Raw genomic sequence first — 21,105 nt, 5'->3', positions numbered from 1 at the left:
TCATTTTGCTGTTTATTCAGAATTGCTAGCTGGGCCAACATTTATTGCCTGTCTGTACTTACCCAGTCAGCAGCTAAGAAATAGCAACATTGCTGCAGGTCTGGAGTCACATGTAGACCAGACCAGGCAAGGTTGGCAGATTTCCCTCCTTGAAGAACCAGAAAGAATTATTTGACAAGGCAGTGGTTAGATGATCCCAATTAAGGTAGTTTTTGAATTTCAGAGTTTAACTGAATTTAAATATAAGACATCGTAAATTTAAATTCCACCATCTGCCGCTGTGGTGACACTGAATCTAGGTCACCAGGACTAGGGTCTGTACTCATCATCGAATGGCAATAATTCTACACTACCACCTCCACCATTCCATTACATGTTCTTGCCAGGGTAATGTCCTGATCCAAACCATCTTCACCTGCTTCATCAATGACCTTCCTTTCCCAGTGTGTACCATCTACTGAGCGATGTTTTTGGACATGGAGTCAACCAAGCAGGCTGCACTGACCAGGTTACATGTTGCAGAATTCCTAGCCTATGATCTGCTCTTGGAACCACTGTATTTATATTGTGAGCCCAATGGTAACCCCACCACCTCCTGGGTTGTTATAAATCTTTATCATTTAGCTTTGGAGCCCAGTGCCTGCTACCATTAGGTTTTCTCCTCAAGATTTTCCAGATCACACCTCTTCCCCCGATTCCATTACAGCCAGTTCTCTCACCAGACTCTGAAAATGGATTGGTTTGAGCCGATATTTTTTAAGTTCATATCTGTGGAGCTAAGGATGCCCTATGCCTTGCTTGTCAGAGCTACACTGCAGCTCCCTTTCTGGGTTAAAAAGAACAGTTCCCAATTTAACCAAGAACTTCACTGGGATTTTATTCAAGAGTCGGGTTCGTAGGTGAGCCCAACAGAGCTGGAGTGCTTTATTTGCCCCTCCAACGCCACTTTAATCTTGACCCTTCCCTCTCTTCCTGTCATTCCTTTATTATGTTATTGCTGCATTGTCCCCAGGGGTCACGCTTGTCAAGAAAAGAAGAGGGGATTTCTTGATGGAGGGAGTGGCCTCATGGCATTATGGTTAGACTGGTAATTTAAAAACTTCATATCTAATGCTCAAACCCCATCCCAGCAAACGGTGGAATTTGAATCCAATGAAAATCTGTAATTAAGACAATGAAACTGTTTTTGCGTTATTAAAGCTCCTTTAGGGAAGGAAATTGCTGTCCTTGGCATGTAACTCTCTCTCCACAGCAATGTGTTGGACTACTAATTGCCCGCTGAACCGGTCCAGCAAGCTGCTCAATCACTCAAAAGTCTCAATATAGAAATGAAACAGGGTGAACCACTTGACATTGACCTAGGCGTTAGAAATGACAACAGAAACACATCCCTGCCAATACTGCATAAGGGAAAGAGCTGGGTTCTTCCCCAGTGGTATATTTTGAACTTGGAGAGGGTCCTCCTGTTGTGCTAAACTATAGATTAAACCCCTGTAAATTCTTTCTGCCTATTTCGAGGTACGCATATCGGTTTGTTAAACCTTGCTCTCATTCACAAGCTAAAATATCCTGCCTACGAAGGCAGATGAACCATTTGTAAGTTTCAGGACTTTAAAATGAACCTTTTCAAGGCTATGGGAAGGGAGCAGGCCAAGAGGCAGCACAGACACAGTGGGTCAAATGGCCTTGTTCTGTGCTGTTAGATTCTGATTCCGTGCTTTGACGTGCAAATCTTCATACAATTCCCAGCACTGTGTCCACACATATTTCTACAAAACTATGGAAGTACACATTTCTTACCTCAAAGAATATAATGACAAACTTCGCCTTCTTCTCTGTCAAGTCAAACAAGAAATTCTCCACCAGGTAAAAGAAGTGCAAATTCTGTCCAGGGACAAGAGTCGTCTCATGGACGTATGTCATCATTAAGGAGTCGCCATCAATGACAAAGAACTCGGACTCCACAAAGTCACGGAGTAAGCTCACTTTCCTGGTCAGGAAAGATAACAACACAGTAATCCAGTCATGTCAGCTGCAAACATGACGAAGAATAATCTGCACCATCCTCCATTCACAAACACACTCAGAGTCACAACATCACAGAATCGAATGCAGGAGGCCACTCTGTTTAAGGGCCATGCAAATCACCCCATACTCTCTCCGTGTAGCCTGTCAAAATCCTTCTTTCTAAGGATTTCTCATATACCCTTCTGAAAGTTGGGAAGAATTTTATGTGCCCCTCCCCTGTCTGCCAGTTGATCTTCAGAGAAGAGGAGGAAATAAAATTCTCCCACTGTCTTTCCTAATGCCTACTGAGGTACCCCAAGCCCGGCTTTGATGTTACTGTGGGCATGCTGCCTGCCGTATCAGGGAATCTATTCCAAGTCTTGACGGTTCTGTGTAAAGAAGAGATTTCTAGTGTCAGTTGCCTTTTTCTTCCTAATTTAAACTTGAAATTGTTTGTCCTAAAATTTGAGTTAAACAATTTTCAGGACAAATCTGTTGTATATAGTTGGCAAACCACTTCTTTGCTATAAGATCATCTCTAAAGTTTTCTCTTCTATGCAACAGAGGCCACATATCCCCATTTCCACATTAGTGAAGCCCCTTAAAATTAGAGATGCAATTCCATAGGTTCTGTTTACTCTGGCTCCAATAGTTACATAGTTTCTGTGTGTTGTCTCTTGAGAAGCAATGATGATTGCATAACTTGAACAACCAGGTTGTGTGTGATTGTCTGACAAAGTTGTGTTGCAAAGTGTATCATTCTGAAACATATGCTGTCAATAGCTTTGTAAAGTAAAGGAATTGAGCTCAAAATGCAGAATGTTTTATTCCAAATGATTTCATCAGTTTCAGCATCATTCCTTCTCCCCTTCAATGTGTTTAGTATTCCATTTTCGTGCTTTAAACTTCATCTAAAATGACTCAGCTGATTTAAATGCTTTTTCATCCTATATTCCATAAGTGAAGGAAATCATATGCCCCTCCCTGGTCTGGTCCACATGTGACTCCAGACCCACAACAATATGGTTAACTCTTAACTGCTCTATGAAAATGCCTAGCAACCAACTCAGTTGTATTAAACCATTACAAAGTCAAAATAAAGGAATGAAAATGGGTACCTAACAGCATTATAGGCAAGAACTGGCTAACACTTGAAGAAACCACCTTGTCACCACCTTCACCAATGTAATCAAGGATAGGCAATGGCTGAAGGCTACATCGTGCGATTGGAAACTAAACTGCGAACCAGCTTCCCTGATATCATGTCTTCTCTCAGTTTGGTTTCCATATGATTACGCCGTCATCAACATTCACACACAGATACATACACACACACACACACGCACACGGGCGCACGCATACACACACACACACGCGCGCACATGCACACTCTCACATGCACACACACGCGCGCGCACGTACACACTCTCACATGCACACACACACACACACAGACACGCGCGCACACACACATACACACTCTCACATGCACACACACACACACAAGCCAACATACTATCATTACCACACCGTAAACTGCTATTAACACACAGGCACACAACCTTACTCTGTCATTAACACATAACTCACAAAACATGCTCATTCACAGGCACTCATTTTTAAATGCATCAACACCCACATATAAACACACACTTACAATTCCACTCTCCCATTCTCACATACTCTTATCCAACCTAATACGTCCACAGAAACCCACACCTAACTTTATATAACCACTATTTTTACAAACACACCTACATGTACTCCCTAATCCCATACAGTTGTACACTGCCATTAATACACAAACAGGCTCACCCTGTAAACAGTTCAGTGTCTAATCCTTTTCAGCATAAGGCTTCTTCATAAATGTGCAGTTTGGATACAACCAACATTTTACTTACTGGCTTTTTGTAAAGCTGATGAGCAGTAACTGTGACAAAAATTGTAAGGTCTTCTGATGTTTCGATACTCCTGCAAAATAATTAAAGAACAATGATGGTTATCTTCTGAAATGTATTTAGCAAAATTCAGAAACAAGGTTAATGTAACTGTACAAATTATGACTTAAACACTTAGGGAGGAACACAAATGGTGACAGAACCAAACTTAACTGGCTTCTATTGTTGAATGACCCTGATTCAATGACTTTTAAACTATTTTTAATCAACTATGATTCTATGATTTCATGACCTCTTCAAGGCATGTTAAAACAGCCTCCTGTGGCAGTGGGGCATGAACTCAAACCTTCCAGTCTAGAGACAGAGTCAGAGAGGTTTACAGAATATAAACAGGCCCTTTGATCCAGGTAGTCCATGCTGTCCAGTTTTCACAAATAAACCAGTTCCATTCACCACTAGATAGAACATAGAACACAGAACATTACAGCACAGTACAGGCCCTTCGGCCCTCGATGTTGTGACGACCTATCATACCAATCTCAGGCCCATCTAACCTACACTGTTCCATGTACGTCCATATGCTTATCCAATGATGTCTTAAATGTACTTAAAGTTGGCGAATCTACTACCGTTGCAGGCAAAGCGTTCCATTCCCTTACTACTCTCTGAGTAAAGAAACTACCTCTGACATCTGTCCTATATCTTTCACCCCTCAATTTAAAGCTACACCCCCTCGTGCTCAGCGTCACCATCCTAGGAAAAAGACTGTCCCTATCCACCCTATCTAACCCTCTCATTATTTTATATGTTTCAATTAAGTCACCTCTCAACCTTCTCTCTAAAGAAAACAGCCTCAAGTCCCTCAGCCTTTCCTCGTAAGACCTTCCCTCCATACCAGGCAACATCCTCGTAAATCTCCTCTGCACACTTTCCAAAGCTTCCACATCCTTCTTATAATGCGGTGACCAGAACTGTACGCAGTACTCCAAGTGCGGCCGCACCAGAGTTTTGTACAGCTGCAGCATAACCTCTTGGTTCCGGAACTCGATCCCTCTATTAATAAAAGCTAAAACACCGTATGCCTTCTTAACAGCCCTGTCAGATAGGGACATCACCACTGTGCATTGAAAGCCCATTCAAATAATCTTTACGCCGAGACAGTGACCGAACGTTTGGTCAAGCTAGATTTTAAGAAGGATCTTAAGGAAAGAAACCGAAGTCGAGAGGATGAAACTCCAGTGGGCGAAGGGAATGGATGTTCAAGAAGCCAGGGTAGGGGCAAGGCAAATAGCTTTGATCATTGTGAGACTGGCGGGTACTACAGAGATGTGGACGAATTTGAAAACAGTCAAGAATTTTAAAAATGAGGCCACGCTAACTCACCTGGAGTATTGTGTCGAGTAGCTGTAATCCCAGAGTGCTGCTCACTTGCGTAGAAAGAGAGAAACAACTGGTGATTCTTTAACCTGAGGGCCACCACACCTCAAGTAAAGAGAAAGGCTGGGAAGGCAGGTCCTTGGGGTAACCTCAGCTAAAACAAGGATTAAGCCCACACTAGTGGCATCACTCAACAACAGACCAGACATTCAGCCAACTGAGCTAACAGGCTCCACATTACAGGCAAGCAGTGAATGCATTAGAATGTACTAGGTTGGTTCCTGGATTGAGGAACTTCAGGTCTGAGGGTGGATTGAAGAGGTTGGGATCTTTCACCTTGGAGAAAAGAGGAGATGTGAAAGAAGTTTTCAAAATTATGAACAAGCTGGATATATTAGACAGGGAGAAGCTGTTTCTGCTTGTGTAAGATAAAAGAACGAGAGCTATAGATTTAAAGCGATGTGCAAACAAAGCAAGGAGAAGAAAAAATGTTCCCAGACAGTGAATAGTTAAGGTCTGGAATGCACTGCCCAGACATGTGGTAGAGGCAGGTTCAATTGAGGCATTCAGGAAGGGCATTGAGTAATTATTTGGATAGAAATGGTACGAAGGGAAATGGGGAAAAGACAGGAGATTGATGATAGAACTGGTGCAGGCATGATGGGCTGAATGGCCTCTTTCTGTGCTATAATAATTCTGTCATTCTGTCAACTTGGAGCCAACATAAATGATTTACTCAAGAGATAGTGGCAAAACAGGAAATATCCTTGCGGTGAAATGGAGCATCCGGTCAGCGGGCAGAGGTTGGCAAGGAAGCCAAAATGTTGAGCAATTGGATACAGAAACCTTTATTTTTAAGTAGTGTGCTTCATATCTTCAGAATAGCCTAAAACTAAACAGCAAATGAATTGCCACTGAAGTGCTGTCACTGTTTTACAGAACTGTCCATTGTTCGAAACGAGTAGGGCTCATAATCACTGAATGTCGGAACAACCAAATTTAGACATGCATTTAACAAACAGCAGTTCAAACAAGGTTTAGTCATAGGACTCAAAAACACCAGCATACTGAGGTACTGCTTAATTCAATGCATCAGCTCCAACTTCCACTTAGGTTGTACCATTTTATTGCAAATTCCAACCCAGACACATCTCTCGTACACAATAAACTGACTCAGACAGTAAAATAAATAACTGTATATACTGGAGATCTGAAACAAGCAAAAAGTGGAAATTGCTGGAGAAACTCAGCAGGTCAGGTAGCATCTGCAGCAAGACAGAGATAGAATAAACTTTCCAGATTCAATACGACTGTTTGCCAGACCCTTCTTCTTAGAAAGTGAGCTTGAAGTCCCTGGAATTAAGGAGCAGTGATAATCAGTTTAGTAAACCCTTGCTGCAAATCCCTCCATCACCAGGATATCCTTCCTCAGATAAGGTGATACCAAAACTGCGTTCAGTACTCGGAGTCATATAGATGTACAGCACAGAAACAGACCCTTTGGTCCAACTTGCCCATGCTAACCAGCATCCTAAATTAATCTAGTCGCATTTATCAGCATTTGGCCCCTATCCCTCCAAACCCTGCCTATTCATATTCATGTACCCATCCAGATGCCTTTTAAATGTTGTAATTGTACCAGCCTCCACCACTTCCTCTGGCAGCTCATTCCATACACACACCACCCTCTGTGTGAACAAGTTGCCCCTCAGGTCCCTTTTAAATCTTTCCCCCCTCACCTTAAACCTATGCTGTCTCGTTTTGGACTCACCCACCCTTGGCTGTTCATCTTATCGTTGCCCCTCCTGATTTCATAAATCTCTATAAGGTCATCCCTCAGCCTTCAACACTCAGAGGAAAATAGTGCCAGCCTATTCAGCCTCTCCCTCTAGCTCAAAATATCCAACCTCCTTGTAAATACTTTCTGAACTCTTTCAAGTTTAACAACATCTTTTACTTCAGGGTGTCACAGAGTCAACCATTCGGCCACACCAGGTAAGGATACAGAATTGCCTCTCTGAAGGTCATGGGTTTTTGCAACAAGGAAGGATAGTTTCATTCACTGTCAAATTTTTAGAATCATAGAATCCCTACTGTGTGGATGCTGGCCATTCAGCCCATAAGTCCAGACAAACCTTCTGAAGACCCTCACTCGCACCCTCTCCATGTCACCCTGTATTTTTTTAAACATTATTAATGTGATGTGGCTGTTGCCAGCCAGGCCAGATTTATTGGCCACTCCTAATTGCCCAGAGTGCAGTTAAGAGCTAACCACATTACTGTGAGTCTTGCGTCACTTGTAGGCCAGACTTGGTAAAGGCATTAGTGAACCAGATGGGATTTTCCTGACAATGGATTCATGGTCATCGTGAGACTTCTAAGTCCAGATTTTTGCCTTTTGATTTCAAATTCCAGCATTTTGCCATAATGGGAATTGAATCCAGGTCCCCAAATCATTCCTGAATCTCTGGATTAGCAATAATGGCACTAGGTATTTGCTTCCCAAGGAATACCTTCACATCCTTGGACATTATGGGCAAATTTAGTTAGGCCAATCCACCTAGCCTACACATCTTTGGATCTCTGACAAGGTTTGATTCCAGGCTTTTTAATTGAGTGTATTGGAATTTTACCAGTTACCTTTCACGGAATCCTGCGTTTGCAAGTTAGGAAAACCAGTGACATTCCCACCAGCAGGGCTCTGCGTTATGAAAGCTGTGCCTGCCTCTCTCAGTGAAAAAAATTTAAGGGATCATTCAACGGGGATGTTCAAAGCCCCAAATTGTGGAGGAAAGGCTTGGAAGGATCTTCCAACAATAACTGGATAAATACCTGCACGGGAATAACTTAAAGTGCAAGGCAATGAGTCTGATAGAATAGACCTGTACAGGTTGTAAGGTGTAGAGCTGGAGGAACACAGCAGGCCAGGCAGCATCAGAGGAGCAGGAGGGCTGACATTTCGGGCCTAGGCCCTTCTTCAGAAAATTTCCTGCTCTTCTGATGCTGCTTGGCCTGCTGTGTTCATCCAGTTCTACACCTTGTTGTCTCATATTATTAACAGCCTACTTGTCTCCAATCTACTGCCAGTGGAAAGGGTTTTTTACATCTTACCTACTCTACTCAGGCACCCCTTGGGCACTCCTGATTTTTTGTCAAGGCCAACGTTTTTGTTTCAATTTGTTTCATTCATTCAGTTTGAAATCACATACTTCTGAGGAAGGGTCAGCGGACCTGAAACGTTAACTCAGATTTTTTTTTCCCACAGATGCTGCCAGACCTGCTGAGCTTTTCCAGCAACTTCTGTTTTTGTTCCTGACTTACAGCATCGGCAGTTTGTTTGGTCTTTTTTTTGGAATTGCCCAGTGGTTTTTCCAACGATGGAAACCATTCGGCTCATTATGCTTGCACCAGATCTATCCCCTCGCACCAATTTCCTGCCTTTCCCCATGCCCCTGCTCACAATTTCTACGCAAATTAGCATCCAATGCCCCTCTTGAATATTTCAACCGAATCTGCCTCCACCACATTTCCAGGCAGTCCAACTGAGACCCTCAAAACTCACTGTGTGAGAACGTATTTTTTGCATCATGCTTGCTCCGTTTGCACCTTACTTTAAAGTCTATATTCTCTCATTTTGTTCCTTTTACAAGCGGGAAGCCTTTCTCCCTCTTTATCCAGCCCGCTGCTGATTCTGAAAACTCCCATCAGATTTGCCCCAACCGTCTTCAGGTGTGTGGTTTGTCCGATTGAACCTGGAACCTTTCTTTCATTCATTCACAAGTTGAGGGGGTTGCTTTTTAGGCCAGCGTTTATTGCCCATCTCTAATTTCCCAGAGGGCAGTCGAGAGTTAACCACATTGCTGTGGGTCTGGATACACATGAGGAGGTGAGCATGGCAGATTTCCCTCCCTAAAGGACCTCAGTAAGTCAGATAGGTTTTTGCTGACAATCAACATGGTCACCATTAGACTCCTAATTCCAGACATTTACTTGAATTCAAATTGCACCCTCTGCTGAGGCAGGATTTGAAATCAGCTCCGCAGATCATTACCAGGGTCCTTATGGTGACGATACCACAAGGCCATTGCCTCCTCTTATACCATGAATTGGAAACACTGCTGACCCCAAATTCTACCTCAGTACTCATGAAAAGGCACTATGCTGAGGACCTATTGCCTTCTTACCTTGTATTCCTTTCAGTCCAGAGGAACGGGTCTATTTGACTCATCTGGTTGGATCTTTGTTTAGATGTGCAGTATTAGAGGGGGCGGGGGGTGGCGTTGTAGAGTGGGGTCTAAAGGCATTATCAGGACCTCAGGGCCTATGTTTGTAATATTGGGCTCACAGTCCAAGGATACTGGGTGGGCCATTTAGGACTTAGATGAGGAGGAATTTCTTCACCCAGAGAAAGGTGAGCCTGTGGGATCCTCTGCCACAGAAAATGATTGAGACCCAAATATTGAATGCTTTCAAGAAGGAATTGCTACAGTTCCAGAGCTGAAGAGATCAAAGGGTTAGTGAAGAAACTGGGAACAGGGCAGTGAGCTGGATGATCAGACCTGACTCTACTGAATGGAGCAGCAGACTTGCAGAAGCCAAATGGCTGACCCCTGCTCATGTTTGGTATGTTTCTATAAACTGAGGGGGCTGTGATGGTTTCCTCACCAGGTCAGCTCTGTTGGCAGATGTAGGGAGTTCTGGTCTGTATGATCAGTAACCCTGCCCGAACTCTGATGCAGCCTGGGTCACCCACAGGTCCCTGCTTCTGACGCTGGATTTAATTTCGGAATGTGAAGTGAAGGAGGCAGTAGACGGGTGTTTCAGGGCAAAGAATTTCTGCGTTTATTAAATGCAAAGGTGCGTTTATCACAAGAAATTAAAAAGGCAAAAGTAATAAACAGGGAAATATCACAAAGGTGAACTACATGCAAGAGATAAAACTGCAAATTTAAAACAGTGAAACTGAAACTATCAGTTATTAACTTAATACAGGCTAGTTATTACTAGAAACTGGTGAATAGTTTCAAACTCAGACACTTTGATCAGAACTTCTGATCTTTACCTCGGGGGTGCCCCACACTGTCACCAACCCACCCTCCCCTCCCTGCTAGCTAGGTTGGATACTTTGGCTCTCGAGGGAATACACCCACCACTGGGGATAAACATGATTTTGAAATACAGCTGGCTGTTCCCACTGCAGTAGCGTTGTGCTCTGTTGAAGATTTCAGACAGTGTAGGCCTTCAGTCTGGTTTGACAACTTGGTTTTCCTTACTTAGTGGTAGCTTTGTGAGCCGGTCTTCACCTCAAGATGTGTCTTAACGCTCATCACTCACCCAAACTCTCTGATTCTGCCCTTACACCTGTTCACCTACCTACCTGTTTTAAAACACTCCTTAAAACTTCCCTCACTGACCAGTCGCTTTGTTGTCTCACCTAATGTCCCCTTTCAATGTGGCTCAGTGGCATATTTTGTCTACCTGTGCTCCTGTGAAACACCTTGGGACATTTCATTGTATTCAAGGTGACATCTATTTTCTAATCACCCTGTTCAGAGATGTTATTACACAACTTTGGAGTGGGTGCGACCTGAACCCTGGGCCTCCTGCCTCAAAGGTAGGGATAGGGCCACTTTGCCAGATGTGGGGGTGCCAGTGTTGGACTGGGGTGGACAAATTCAGAAGTCACATGACTCCTAGTTACAGTCCTACAGGCTTTTTTAAAATCACAAGCTTTCTAAACGCAGCTCCTTTGTCAGCTGTAGTACTTTGCCACAAAAGGTGATATGTAAATACACGTCACTGTTGCTTTTAAAATCAGTGTCCCGCTGAGTTGCCCACTTCGAACCGAGCAATGTAATCATGACAGTATTAAACTGAAAGTCAGTGTTACCTGATATTTGCAGTTTACCATTGTGCATTCACTAAGGTGGGGATAGAATAACAAGCCACACGTACCAAGTGAAACAGCGCCTTCTTTACCCAAAAGAAACATCGGAGTGTACTCTTAACCCCTTCCCAATCGCGAGGAGTTACCTTCTTTAGCTGAACCAGTCGTGACCTTCAGCAGCAGCTTCTCCAACCTTGCCTCCTCCGTGGCGTCACTCAACTGCTTGAGGTCATTCCATTTCTTCTCCACAGCCGCATCCTCGTCCAAGTCTTCTGTCTCATCCTCATCTGGACTGTCTTCTTCACTGAGGCTGAGACTGGTTTCCATATCGGAACAGCCCCTCGCCTCCTTGTGACCCTGATGTCGTGCAGCCTTACCCCTCCTGTGCATGGTGGAGGGTTGTGGCCAGCTCTCCGTGGGGTTTCTCAGTCAGCTCCCAGGTGCTCCTGTCAGCCCTCTTTCTCAATGCGAATGTCACTAGTAGGCTCAGACCACCCCTGTCCTCGATTGTCCCTTTCCAACTCCCCACTCCTGTATTAATTCCAGCAGGGACAGTTTGCACCAAGTCACCCGGATTCTCCACTGTACGGTATTCAGCAACCCTTCGGTTTTTCTTGTCTGCTGACTGACTAATCCTGGATGTCAAAGTAGTGACGTTGCTGAGCACAGTGTCTGGCTTTTGGCTGCAGTTAAGTACACTCAGGAAAACGAAACTGTTCAAAAAAACCTTACGTAATGCATGAACAGAAACAAAGTTGCTGCAGGAAGTTCAAAGGAAGATTCACCAGACCTGAAACGTTAACCCTGATTATTTTCTTCACAGATGCTGCCAGGCCTGCTGAGCTTTTGCAGAAACTTCTGTTTTTTGTTCCTGTTTCACAACATCGCTTGTTCTTTCGTTTTATTTTATGACGGAATGCATGATCTATTTCAGTTTCGTTTCCCTTCACCAGCTAATGCGGAACAGTAACTGCTAGGTCAAACGTCCAAACTCCTCAAAGAGAAATAAAGTTAAATGCAAACTTCTTTTTCCTTAAACATCACTCTTATTTATATAGCATATGAAAGTAAGAAAGTGTTGTTGCAACAGTATAAGGCAAACTCTATCTAGCATACTGTGTACAATTTTCAACCCTTTACATGAGGAGGAATTGGAGTTGTGTTGGAAGCAGCTCAGAGGAGGTTCAGTAAATTGATTTCTTGATTGTCTTAGAACATAGGATAATACAGCACAGGTACAGGCCCTTTGACCCACTATGTCTGTGTCAGCTGTGATGCCATTCTTAACTAAACCCATCTTCCTGCACATTGGCCACACCCCTCTATTCCCTGCCTGTCAGCAGTTTCTGTCTAAATGCCTCTGAAACACTGCTATCGTATTTGATTTATTGTTATCACATGAAATCAGGATACAGTGAAAAGTATTGTTTTAAATGCTATGCAGGCGGATCATACCAGACAAAGTGTATCAGGGTAGCAGAACAGAGTGCAGAATACAGCATGACATCCCACGATAGATCAGAATTAACATTTGAGAGGCCCATTTACAGACCTGAAACAGCAGGGAAACACTTCTCTTGAATCTGTTTGTTAATGCATCCAAACTTTTATATGTACTGCCCGATGGAAAAGGGTGGAGAAGAGTATTACTAGGGAGGGAGGGATCTTTGATTATGTTGGTTGCTTTCCTGAGGCAGCCGGAAGTATAGATGGATTCAGAGGATGGGAGAGATAATGGGAACTGCAGATGCTGGAGAATTCCAAGATAATAAAATGTGAGTCTGGATGAACACAGCAGGCCAAGCAGCATCTCAGGAGCACAAAAGCTGACGTTTCGGGCCTAGACCCTTCATCAGAGAGGGGGATGGGGAGAGGGAACTGGAATAAATAGGGAGAGAGGGGGAGGCGGACCGAAGATGGAGAGAAAAGAAGATAGGTGGAGAGGAGAGTATAGGTGGGGAGGTAGGGAGGGGATAGGTCAGTCCGGGGAGGACGGACAGGTCAAGGAGGCAGGATGAGGTTAGTAGGTAGGAAATGGAGGTGCAGCTTGAGGTGAGAGGAAGGGATGGGTGAGAGGAAGAACAGGTTAGGGAGGCAGAGACAGGCTGGGCTGGTTTTGGGATGCAGTGGGGGGAGGGGATGAGCTGGGCTGGTTGTGTGATGCAGTGGGGGAGGGGACGAACTGGGTTGGTTTTGGGATGCGGTGGGGGAAGGGGAGATTAAGAAGCTGGTGAAGTCCACATTGATACCATTGGGCTGCAGGGTTCCCAAGCGGAATATGAGTTGCTTTTCCAGCAACCTTCGGGTGGCATCATTCGGGTGGCACTTCCGCCATCTACAATCCGACCCCACCACCAAAGACATTTTTCCATCCCCACCCTTGTCTGCTTTTCAGAGAGACCACTCTCTCCATGACTCCCTTGTTCGCTCCACACTGCCCTCCAACCCTACCACACCCGGCACCTTCCCCTGCAACCGCAGGAAATGCTACACTTGCCCCCACACCTCCTCCCTCACCCCTATCCCAGGCCCCAAGATGACTTTCCGTATTAAGCAGAGGTTCACCTGCACATCTGCCAAGGTGGTATACTGTATCCATTGTACCCGGTGTGGCTTCCTCTACATTGGGGAAACCAAGCGGAGGCTTGTGGACTGCTTTGCAGAACACCTCTGCTCGGTTCGTAATAAACAACTGCACCTCCCAGTCGCGAACCATTTCAACTCCCCCTCCCATTCTTCAGATGACATGTCCATCATGGGCCTCCTGCAGTGCCAGAATGATGCCACCCGAAGGTTGCAGGAACAGCAACTCATATTCCGCTTGGGAACCCTGCAGCCCAATGGTATCAATGTGGACTTCACCAGCTTCAAAATCTCCCCTTCCCCCACCGCATCCCAAAACCAACCCAGTTCGTCCCCTCCCCCACTGCATTCCAAAACCAGCCCAGCCTGTCTCTGCCTCCCTAACCTGTTCTTCCTCTCACCCATCCCTTCCTCTCACCCCAAGCCGCACCTCCATTTTCTACCTACTAACCTCATCCCACCTCCTTGACCTGTCCGTCTTCCCTAGACTGACCTATCCCCTCCCTACCTCCCCACCTATACTCTCCTCTCCACCTAGCTTCTTTTTTCTGCATCTTCAGTCCGCCTCCCCCTTTCTCCCTATTTATTCCAGTTCCCTCTCCCCATCCCCCTCTCTGATGAAGGGTCTGGGCCCGAAACATCAGCTTTTGTGCTCCTGAGATGCTGCTTGGCCTGCTGTGTTCATCCAGCTTTACACTTTATTAACTTTCATGGGATGGAAGGCTGGTTTGCGTGATGGACTGAGCTGCGTTCATGTTTCTCTGCAGTTTCTTGTGGTCTTGGGAAAAACAATTGACAAACCAAGTCGTGGTGCATCCAGATAGAATGCTTTCTGTGATGCATGTATAAAAAATGGTCTGCATCTTTGTGACCATGCTGAATTTCCTTAGCCTCCTGAGGAAGTAGGGGTGTTGTTGTGCCTTCTTGACCGTTGTGTCTATCTGGATGGACCAGGATCATCATTCCCAGCAATGTGAAGCTTTTGACCACCTCCACCTCTGCACAATTGATGCAGGCAGGGGCATGCCCTCCACTCTGGTTCCTGAAGCCAATCACCAGCTCTTTGGTTTTGTTGATGTTGATGAAGAGATGTGTCTTTACATCATGCCGCTAATTACTCAATCTCTTTACTGTATTCTGTCTTGTCTTTGTTTAAAATCCGACCACAATTCTGACCTAAGATCTGACAGCAAACTCATATATGGAACATAGAACACAGAAAAGTACAGCACAGTACAGGCCCTTTGGCCCACGATGTTGTGCCGTGGAATAATCCTAATCCAAAAATAAAATAACCTAACCTACATTCCCCTCAATTCACTGCCGTCCAGCAGTCGCTTAAATGTCACTAATGAGTCTGCTTGGGGTAGAAAGGAGTTGGGGTAGAAGTTGGCCACGCAGTCATGAGTGTATAAGGAATATATCTGCTCCGACCACCTCCCCTGGCAATGCATTACAGGCACCTGCGACCCTCTATTTGAAAAAACTTTCCTCGCACATCAACTTTAAACTTACCCTCTCTCACTTTAAATCTATGTACCTCAGTATTTGACATTTCCACTCAGGGAAAAAGCACTCTGATTATCCACCCTATCTATGCCGCTCATAATTTTAAGTCTTCTATCAGATCACTCCTCAGCCTCCAATGAGCTTGCAAAAACTATCCTAGTTTGTCCAACCTCTCCTTATAGCTAATACACTCCAATCCAGGCAAAATCCTGGTGAAACAAAGCCTCCACATTCTTCCAATTTTATGGCTTCTGGAACTGCACACAATATTCTAAATGTGGCCAAACTAAAGTTTCACAAAGCTGAAACATGGCTTGCCAACCTTTTCTACTCAATGCCCCAACTGATGAAGGCAAGCATACCATATGCCTTCTTCATCACCTTATTCACTTATGTTGTCATTTTTAAGGATCTATTGGCTTACACACGATGATCCTCCACATATCAAAGCCCCGAGGAGTATTGTCATTTACTGTACACTTTCCTCTTGCATTTGACCTCCCAAACTGCGTCACCTCTCGCTTGTCCGATTTAAATTCCATCTGCCATTTCTCTGCGCAACTTCCTAACTGATCTGCATCCTGCTGTATTCTTTGACAAACTTCTGCACTGTTCTTCACAACTCTACCAATTTTCACTCTGTCTGCAAACTGAATGATCAGACATTTTTATCCAAATTATTTGTATGTACATATACGCGCATATTACAATCAACAGCGATCCCAACACTAACCCTTGTGGAATGCCACTGGTCTCAGGGCTGCAGTTAGAAAAATACCCCTCCACAGCTGCTCTCTGTCTCCAATAATAAGCCAATTTTGAATCCAATTTACCAAATCACCATAGATCTCATGTGACTTCATCTTCTGAACCAGCCTCCCAAGAGGAACATTGACATATAGACAATACCCACTGCCCTACCTGATCAATCATCTTTGTGGTATGAGGAGAGACTGAACAGTTTAGGCCTAAAATCATTTGAGTTTAGAAGCGTGAGAGGAGATCTAATTGAGGTGTACAGAATGCTAAAGGGGATTGACAAAGTCAATGTGGAGAGGATGTTGCCCTGTGGGATAATCAGAATGAGAGACCATAGTTTTAGGATAGTGAGTGGCAGATTTAAACAGAGATGGAGGGAAATCACTTCTCACAAAGTGGATTTGTGGGATCTGCCCTCCCAGAGTGCATTGGCTACCGGGATAGTGATAAGATAGACAGATTTTTAATTGGTAACAGGATGTAGGATTATTGTGACTGGGCAGGAAATTGGAGTTGAGATCAAGGTGAGATCAGCGCGATCATATTAAATGGCAGATCAGGCTCAAGGGGCTGAATGGCCTATTGCTTCTGGTTCTGAATGTTCTTACGAGTTTTCCTACCATAGGCAACAAGTGCTGGAGTGAGATTTAAACCTGGAGCTTCACAGCTGAGCCATAATACCTTGCATAACATCCAGATTAAGATCCACTTAGTGACCTTGTTTCCTATAGGAGTCTTCCGATCTGATCCCCAACTGTGATAGTTGAGACATGGGGAGACAAGGAGATCTGAGCAGACTGTTTCAAATTGTACTAAAAACAACCTTTAACATCACTACGTAACTTATCTTCATTGCTGGATGTGGAATTTTCACTTTGTCTCCTTTACAAATCTCATGTTTTCACTCAGCTTCTGCATGTATCTGTAATTATTTTCTCTTTTCCTTTGTACGATAACTGCAGTTTTGCAACTCATAAAGTGCAAACAATCTCAGGGTAATAAAAGGCATCTTCTTACAGATGCCCATGCATTACACAGCCTCATCTTTCACAGTATACACACTGTACACCACCCAAAAACAATAGATGGCAACTCCAAGGGGGATATAAACCAGAAATATCGGTGGAAACTTGTCCAGCATCTCAGCCCAATTCTGCTGCTTGTGTACATTGCCCACTTTTTGCATGAAGGAATCTCCCATTTCGCTCTCAGTCTGAGATGGCATGAGTTATGAGAACATTTTTTATTTGATTTATTATTGTCACATGTACCTAGGTACAGTGAAAGGTTTTCAAGTGAAAGGAGATCAACATTAGATGTGAAATTAGAGAGGTTCAGCAGCCTAATAACAGCAGGGAAGAAGCTGTTGATTGAACCTGCTGGTATCCTTATAGTGTCTGTATCTACTGCCTGATGGAAGAGATTGGAAGAGATGATGACTGGGGTGGGAGGGGTGTTGGATTATGTTGGCTACCTTTCTGAGGCAGTGGGAAATATATCGACGAAGTCAATGGATGGAAAGCTGGCTGACCTGAAGGACTGGGCTGTGTTCATAACGCCCTGTAGTTTCTTACAGCCATGGGCAGACCAGTGGTTATACCAGTCTGTGTTGCATCCAGATAGAAATGGTAGTGTAGCAGTATGATGACTGGAATAATAAACCCGAGATTGCCTTTTTGGCATGCGAACAAATCCCATCAGGTCAGCGGCTGGAATTTGAATGAGCTAATAAACAATCTGGAAGATCATGCTAGCCTCATTGATGGGCCATGTTAACTAGCGTCAACTGAGTGTCTAGACCTGGTAAGGACAACAGATATGTGTTACTATCGGCCATTTCTGAACTAGATAGGTAGTTATGACAATTAATCATGGTTACTCGGTTGCCAAATGCAGCAGAATTTTCTCAAATTCTAATTCCGCCATGGTGGGATTCAAACACACGTCCTCCTCCCAGGAACATGAGCCTGGGGTTCATAGAATCACACAGTACAGACCAGACCCTTCTGCCAAGTTTGTGCCACCAAAAATATATGACGTCCAGCGCTAGTCCCACTTTCCCGCGCTTGGCCCATAGCCTTCAAAGTTACAAATGTTCCTTCAAGTTCTTTTTTTCACAAGTTGTGAGGGTTCCTGTCTCAACTGTCCTCCCAGGCAGTGCATTCCAGATTCCACCTTCTGGGTGACAATGTTTTTCCTCAATTTCTCTCTAAAACTTCTGCCTTTCACTTTAAGACTGCGCCCCCTTGATCTGACTCTTTGATGAAGTGGGGACAGCTGTGATCTAAAACACAAGATGATGAACAGCAGATGAGACACCGAGTGACAGGAAAAGAGGATGAGAACCTGACCGTCAGAGACAGATGATGAGAAAGAGAGGAGCAGAAACAGGGAATAAGAAACAGAGTGGGAGCTACAGATAATGAGAAACTGAGTGGCAGAAACAAATGACACGACAGACTGGACGAGATGCAGAGGAGCAGAAACAGAGGATGAGAAACAGAGTGGCAGAAACCAAAGATGATAAATGGAGGTGCAGGAGCTCAGGATGGGAAAGAGGGAATAAGAAATAGCATGGCAGAAACAGAGAATGAGAAACAATGGAACGCAAACAGATGACGTGAAACAGTGAATGATAAACTGAGGGAGAGAAGCAGAGGATGACGAACAGAGGTGCAGAAACTGAGGATGAAAAACTCTGTGGCAGAAACAGTTGATGAAAAAACAAGTGGCAGAAACAGGAAATGAGAAACAGAGGAGCAGGAACAGAGAATGTGAAATAGAGTGGCAGAATACGAGGATGAGAATCAGAACAGCAGAAACAGAGAATGAGAATGAGAGGAGCAGACACAGTGAATGAGAAACCGGGCGGCAGAATCAAGGGATGAGAATGAGAGGAGCAGACACAGTGAATGAGAAACAGGGCGGCAAAAACAGAGGATGAGAATGAGAGGAGCAGACACAGGGAATGAGAAACCGGGCGGCAGAATCAAGGGATGAGAATGAGAGGAGCAGACACAGGGAATGAGAAACAGGGTGGCAGAAACAAGGGATGAGATGTTCCTGTGGCAGAAACCGATGACAAGAAAGAAAGCATGAGATGCAGAGGTGCACCAACCAGGGATGAGAAACAAGTGGCAGAAAGAGAAACTGTGAAACAGAATGAGATGCTGGGCAGCAGAACCTGAGAATGTGAACAAAGGATGAGCTACATAGAGGCAGGATGAGAGGATGTGAAACAGGGGATGAGAAACAGAGTGCCAGAAACAGATGATTTGAAACAGAATGAGAAGCTGTCGAGTGGAGACAGAGGGTATGAAACAGATGATGAGATACAGGGAGGCAGCAACAGATGATGAGAAACAGGATCAGAAATGCATTGGCCAGAACAGAGGATGACAAACAGCGTGGCAGAAACAGATGATGGTAAATGGAGGTGCAGAAGCACAGGATGGGAAACAGGGAATGAGAAACAGTATGGCAGAAACATAGTATGACAAAAAAAGGAACAGAAACTGATAACGAGAAAGAGATGAGAAGCGGGGTTGGGGGGGGGGAATGGAGAAACACAGTATGTGAAGCCAGGTTGCAGAAACAGAAAATGAGAAAGAGAGGTTGAGATGCAGATGAGCTGAAGCAGAGGATGAGAAGCAGATTGTCCAGAACAGAGGATGAGAAACAGTATGGCAGAAACACAGAATGAAAAACAAAGGAACAGAAACAGAGGATGAGAAACCAGGTGGCAGAAACAGAGGATGAGAAGGAGAGTGGAAGAAGCAGAGAATGAGAAACAAAAATGAGAAGCAGAGTAGCAGAAACCAAGGAAGAGGAATGGAGTAACAGTAACACATAATGAGAAACAGAGTCACAGAAACTGAAGATGAGATAGAGAATGGCAGAAACAGAGAATGATAAAAAGTATGGCAGCTACAGAGAAAAAGAAAGAGAGAAGCACAGATAGGGGACTAGAAGCAGAGTGGCAAAAACAGATGATGAGAAATAGAATGGCAGCATCAGATGATGAGAAACCAAGTTGGAGGATAAGAGGCTCAAAAACACAGAATGAGAAACAGATGCAAAGAAACAGCTCATGAGAAAGTGAGCATTAGAAGCAGTGGATGAGATGCTAGGGTTGACAAGCAGAGGAGCAGAAACAGAGGATGAGAAACTGTGTGGCAGAAACTGAGAATGAGGAAAAGAGTGGTCGAAACAGAGGATGAGAAACAGAGTAACAGAAACAGGAAATGAGAAACTGAGTGACAGAAACAGAAGGACAGAAAAAGAGAATGAGAAAATGTGCAGCCAAAACAGAGGATGAGATAAAGAGTGGCAGAAACAGAGGATGAGAAAGAGAGGAGCAGAAACAGGGAATGAGAAACAGTGGCAGAAACAGAGGAAGAGAAATGGTGTGGCAGAAACAGATGACAAGAAAGGAAGCATGAGATGCAGTGGAGCAGAAACAGAGGGTGAGAAACAGAGTGAAAGAAACAGGATAAGAAACAGTGGGGCAGAAACAGGTGATTTGAAACAGAATTAGAAGCTGGGGAGCAGAAACAGAGGATGTGAAACAGATGATGCGATGCAGGAGCAGAGGATTTTAAACAGAGAATGAGAAACAGATGAGCCATAACAGACTATGAGAAACAGAGTGGCAGAAACAGACAATGACAAAAGGAGGTGCAGAAGCACAGGATGGTAAACAGGAGATGAGAAACAGTATAGCAGAAACACAGAATGAGAAACAAAGGAACAGATACAGGTGACAAGAAACAGAGGATGAGAAGCAGAGGGGCAGAAACAGAGTATGAGAAACCAAGTGGCAGAAACAGATGATGAGAAACAGAGGGGCCGAAACAGAAGTTGAGAAACAGAGGGGCCGAAACAGAAGATGAGCAACAGAGTAGCAGAAACAGATGATGAGAAACGGAGGGGAAGAATTTGATGATTAGAAACAGAGGTTGAGAAACAGAGTGACAGAAACAAGATGAGAAACGATTGGGCAGAATCAGGTGATGAGAAACAGATGATGAGAATCCAAGAGTCAGAGCCAAATACGAGAAACACTGGAGCAGACTGAGATGATGG

At 44.3% G+C, this 21,105-nt stretch overlaps 1 protein-coding gene across 1 annotated transcript in view; it reads right to left on the bottom strand.

Annotated features, from left to right (window-relative positions):
• The window catches only part of LOC125449328 (probable ATP-dependent RNA helicase DDX60), a 143,554-nt gene extending 131,583 nt beyond the window's left edge, over positions 1 to 11,971 (bottom strand). Inside the window, exons 1-3 of the mRNA XM_048525033.2 lie at positions 11,316 to 11,971; positions 3,909 to 3,978; positions 1,801 to 1,990 (exon numbers count right to left, since the gene is read on the bottom strand). Of these exons, the coding sequence (XP_048380990.1) occupies positions 1,801 to 1,990; positions 3,909 to 3,978; positions 11,316 to 11,559 (504 nt within the window). The 5' untranslated portion in view covers positions 11,560 to 11,971. The remainder of the gene's footprint in view (positions 1 to 1,800; positions 1,991 to 3,908; positions 3,979 to 11,315) is intronic.
• Positions 11,972 to 21,105: the final 9,134 nt, after the last annotated feature.

This window comes from Stegostoma tigrinum, chromosome 3 (genome assembly GCF_030684315.1).
Source record: "Stegostoma tigrinum isolate sSteTig4 chromosome 3, sSteTig4.hap1, whole genome shotgun sequence".
In the NCBI taxonomy this organism is placed as follows: Eukaryota; Metazoa; Chordata; class Chondrichthyes; order Orectolobiformes; family Stegostomatidae; genus Stegostoma; species Stegostoma tigrinum.
The sequence above is the reverse complement of the archived record's forward strand: the minus strand, read 5'-3'. Positions and strand labels throughout refer to the sequence as shown.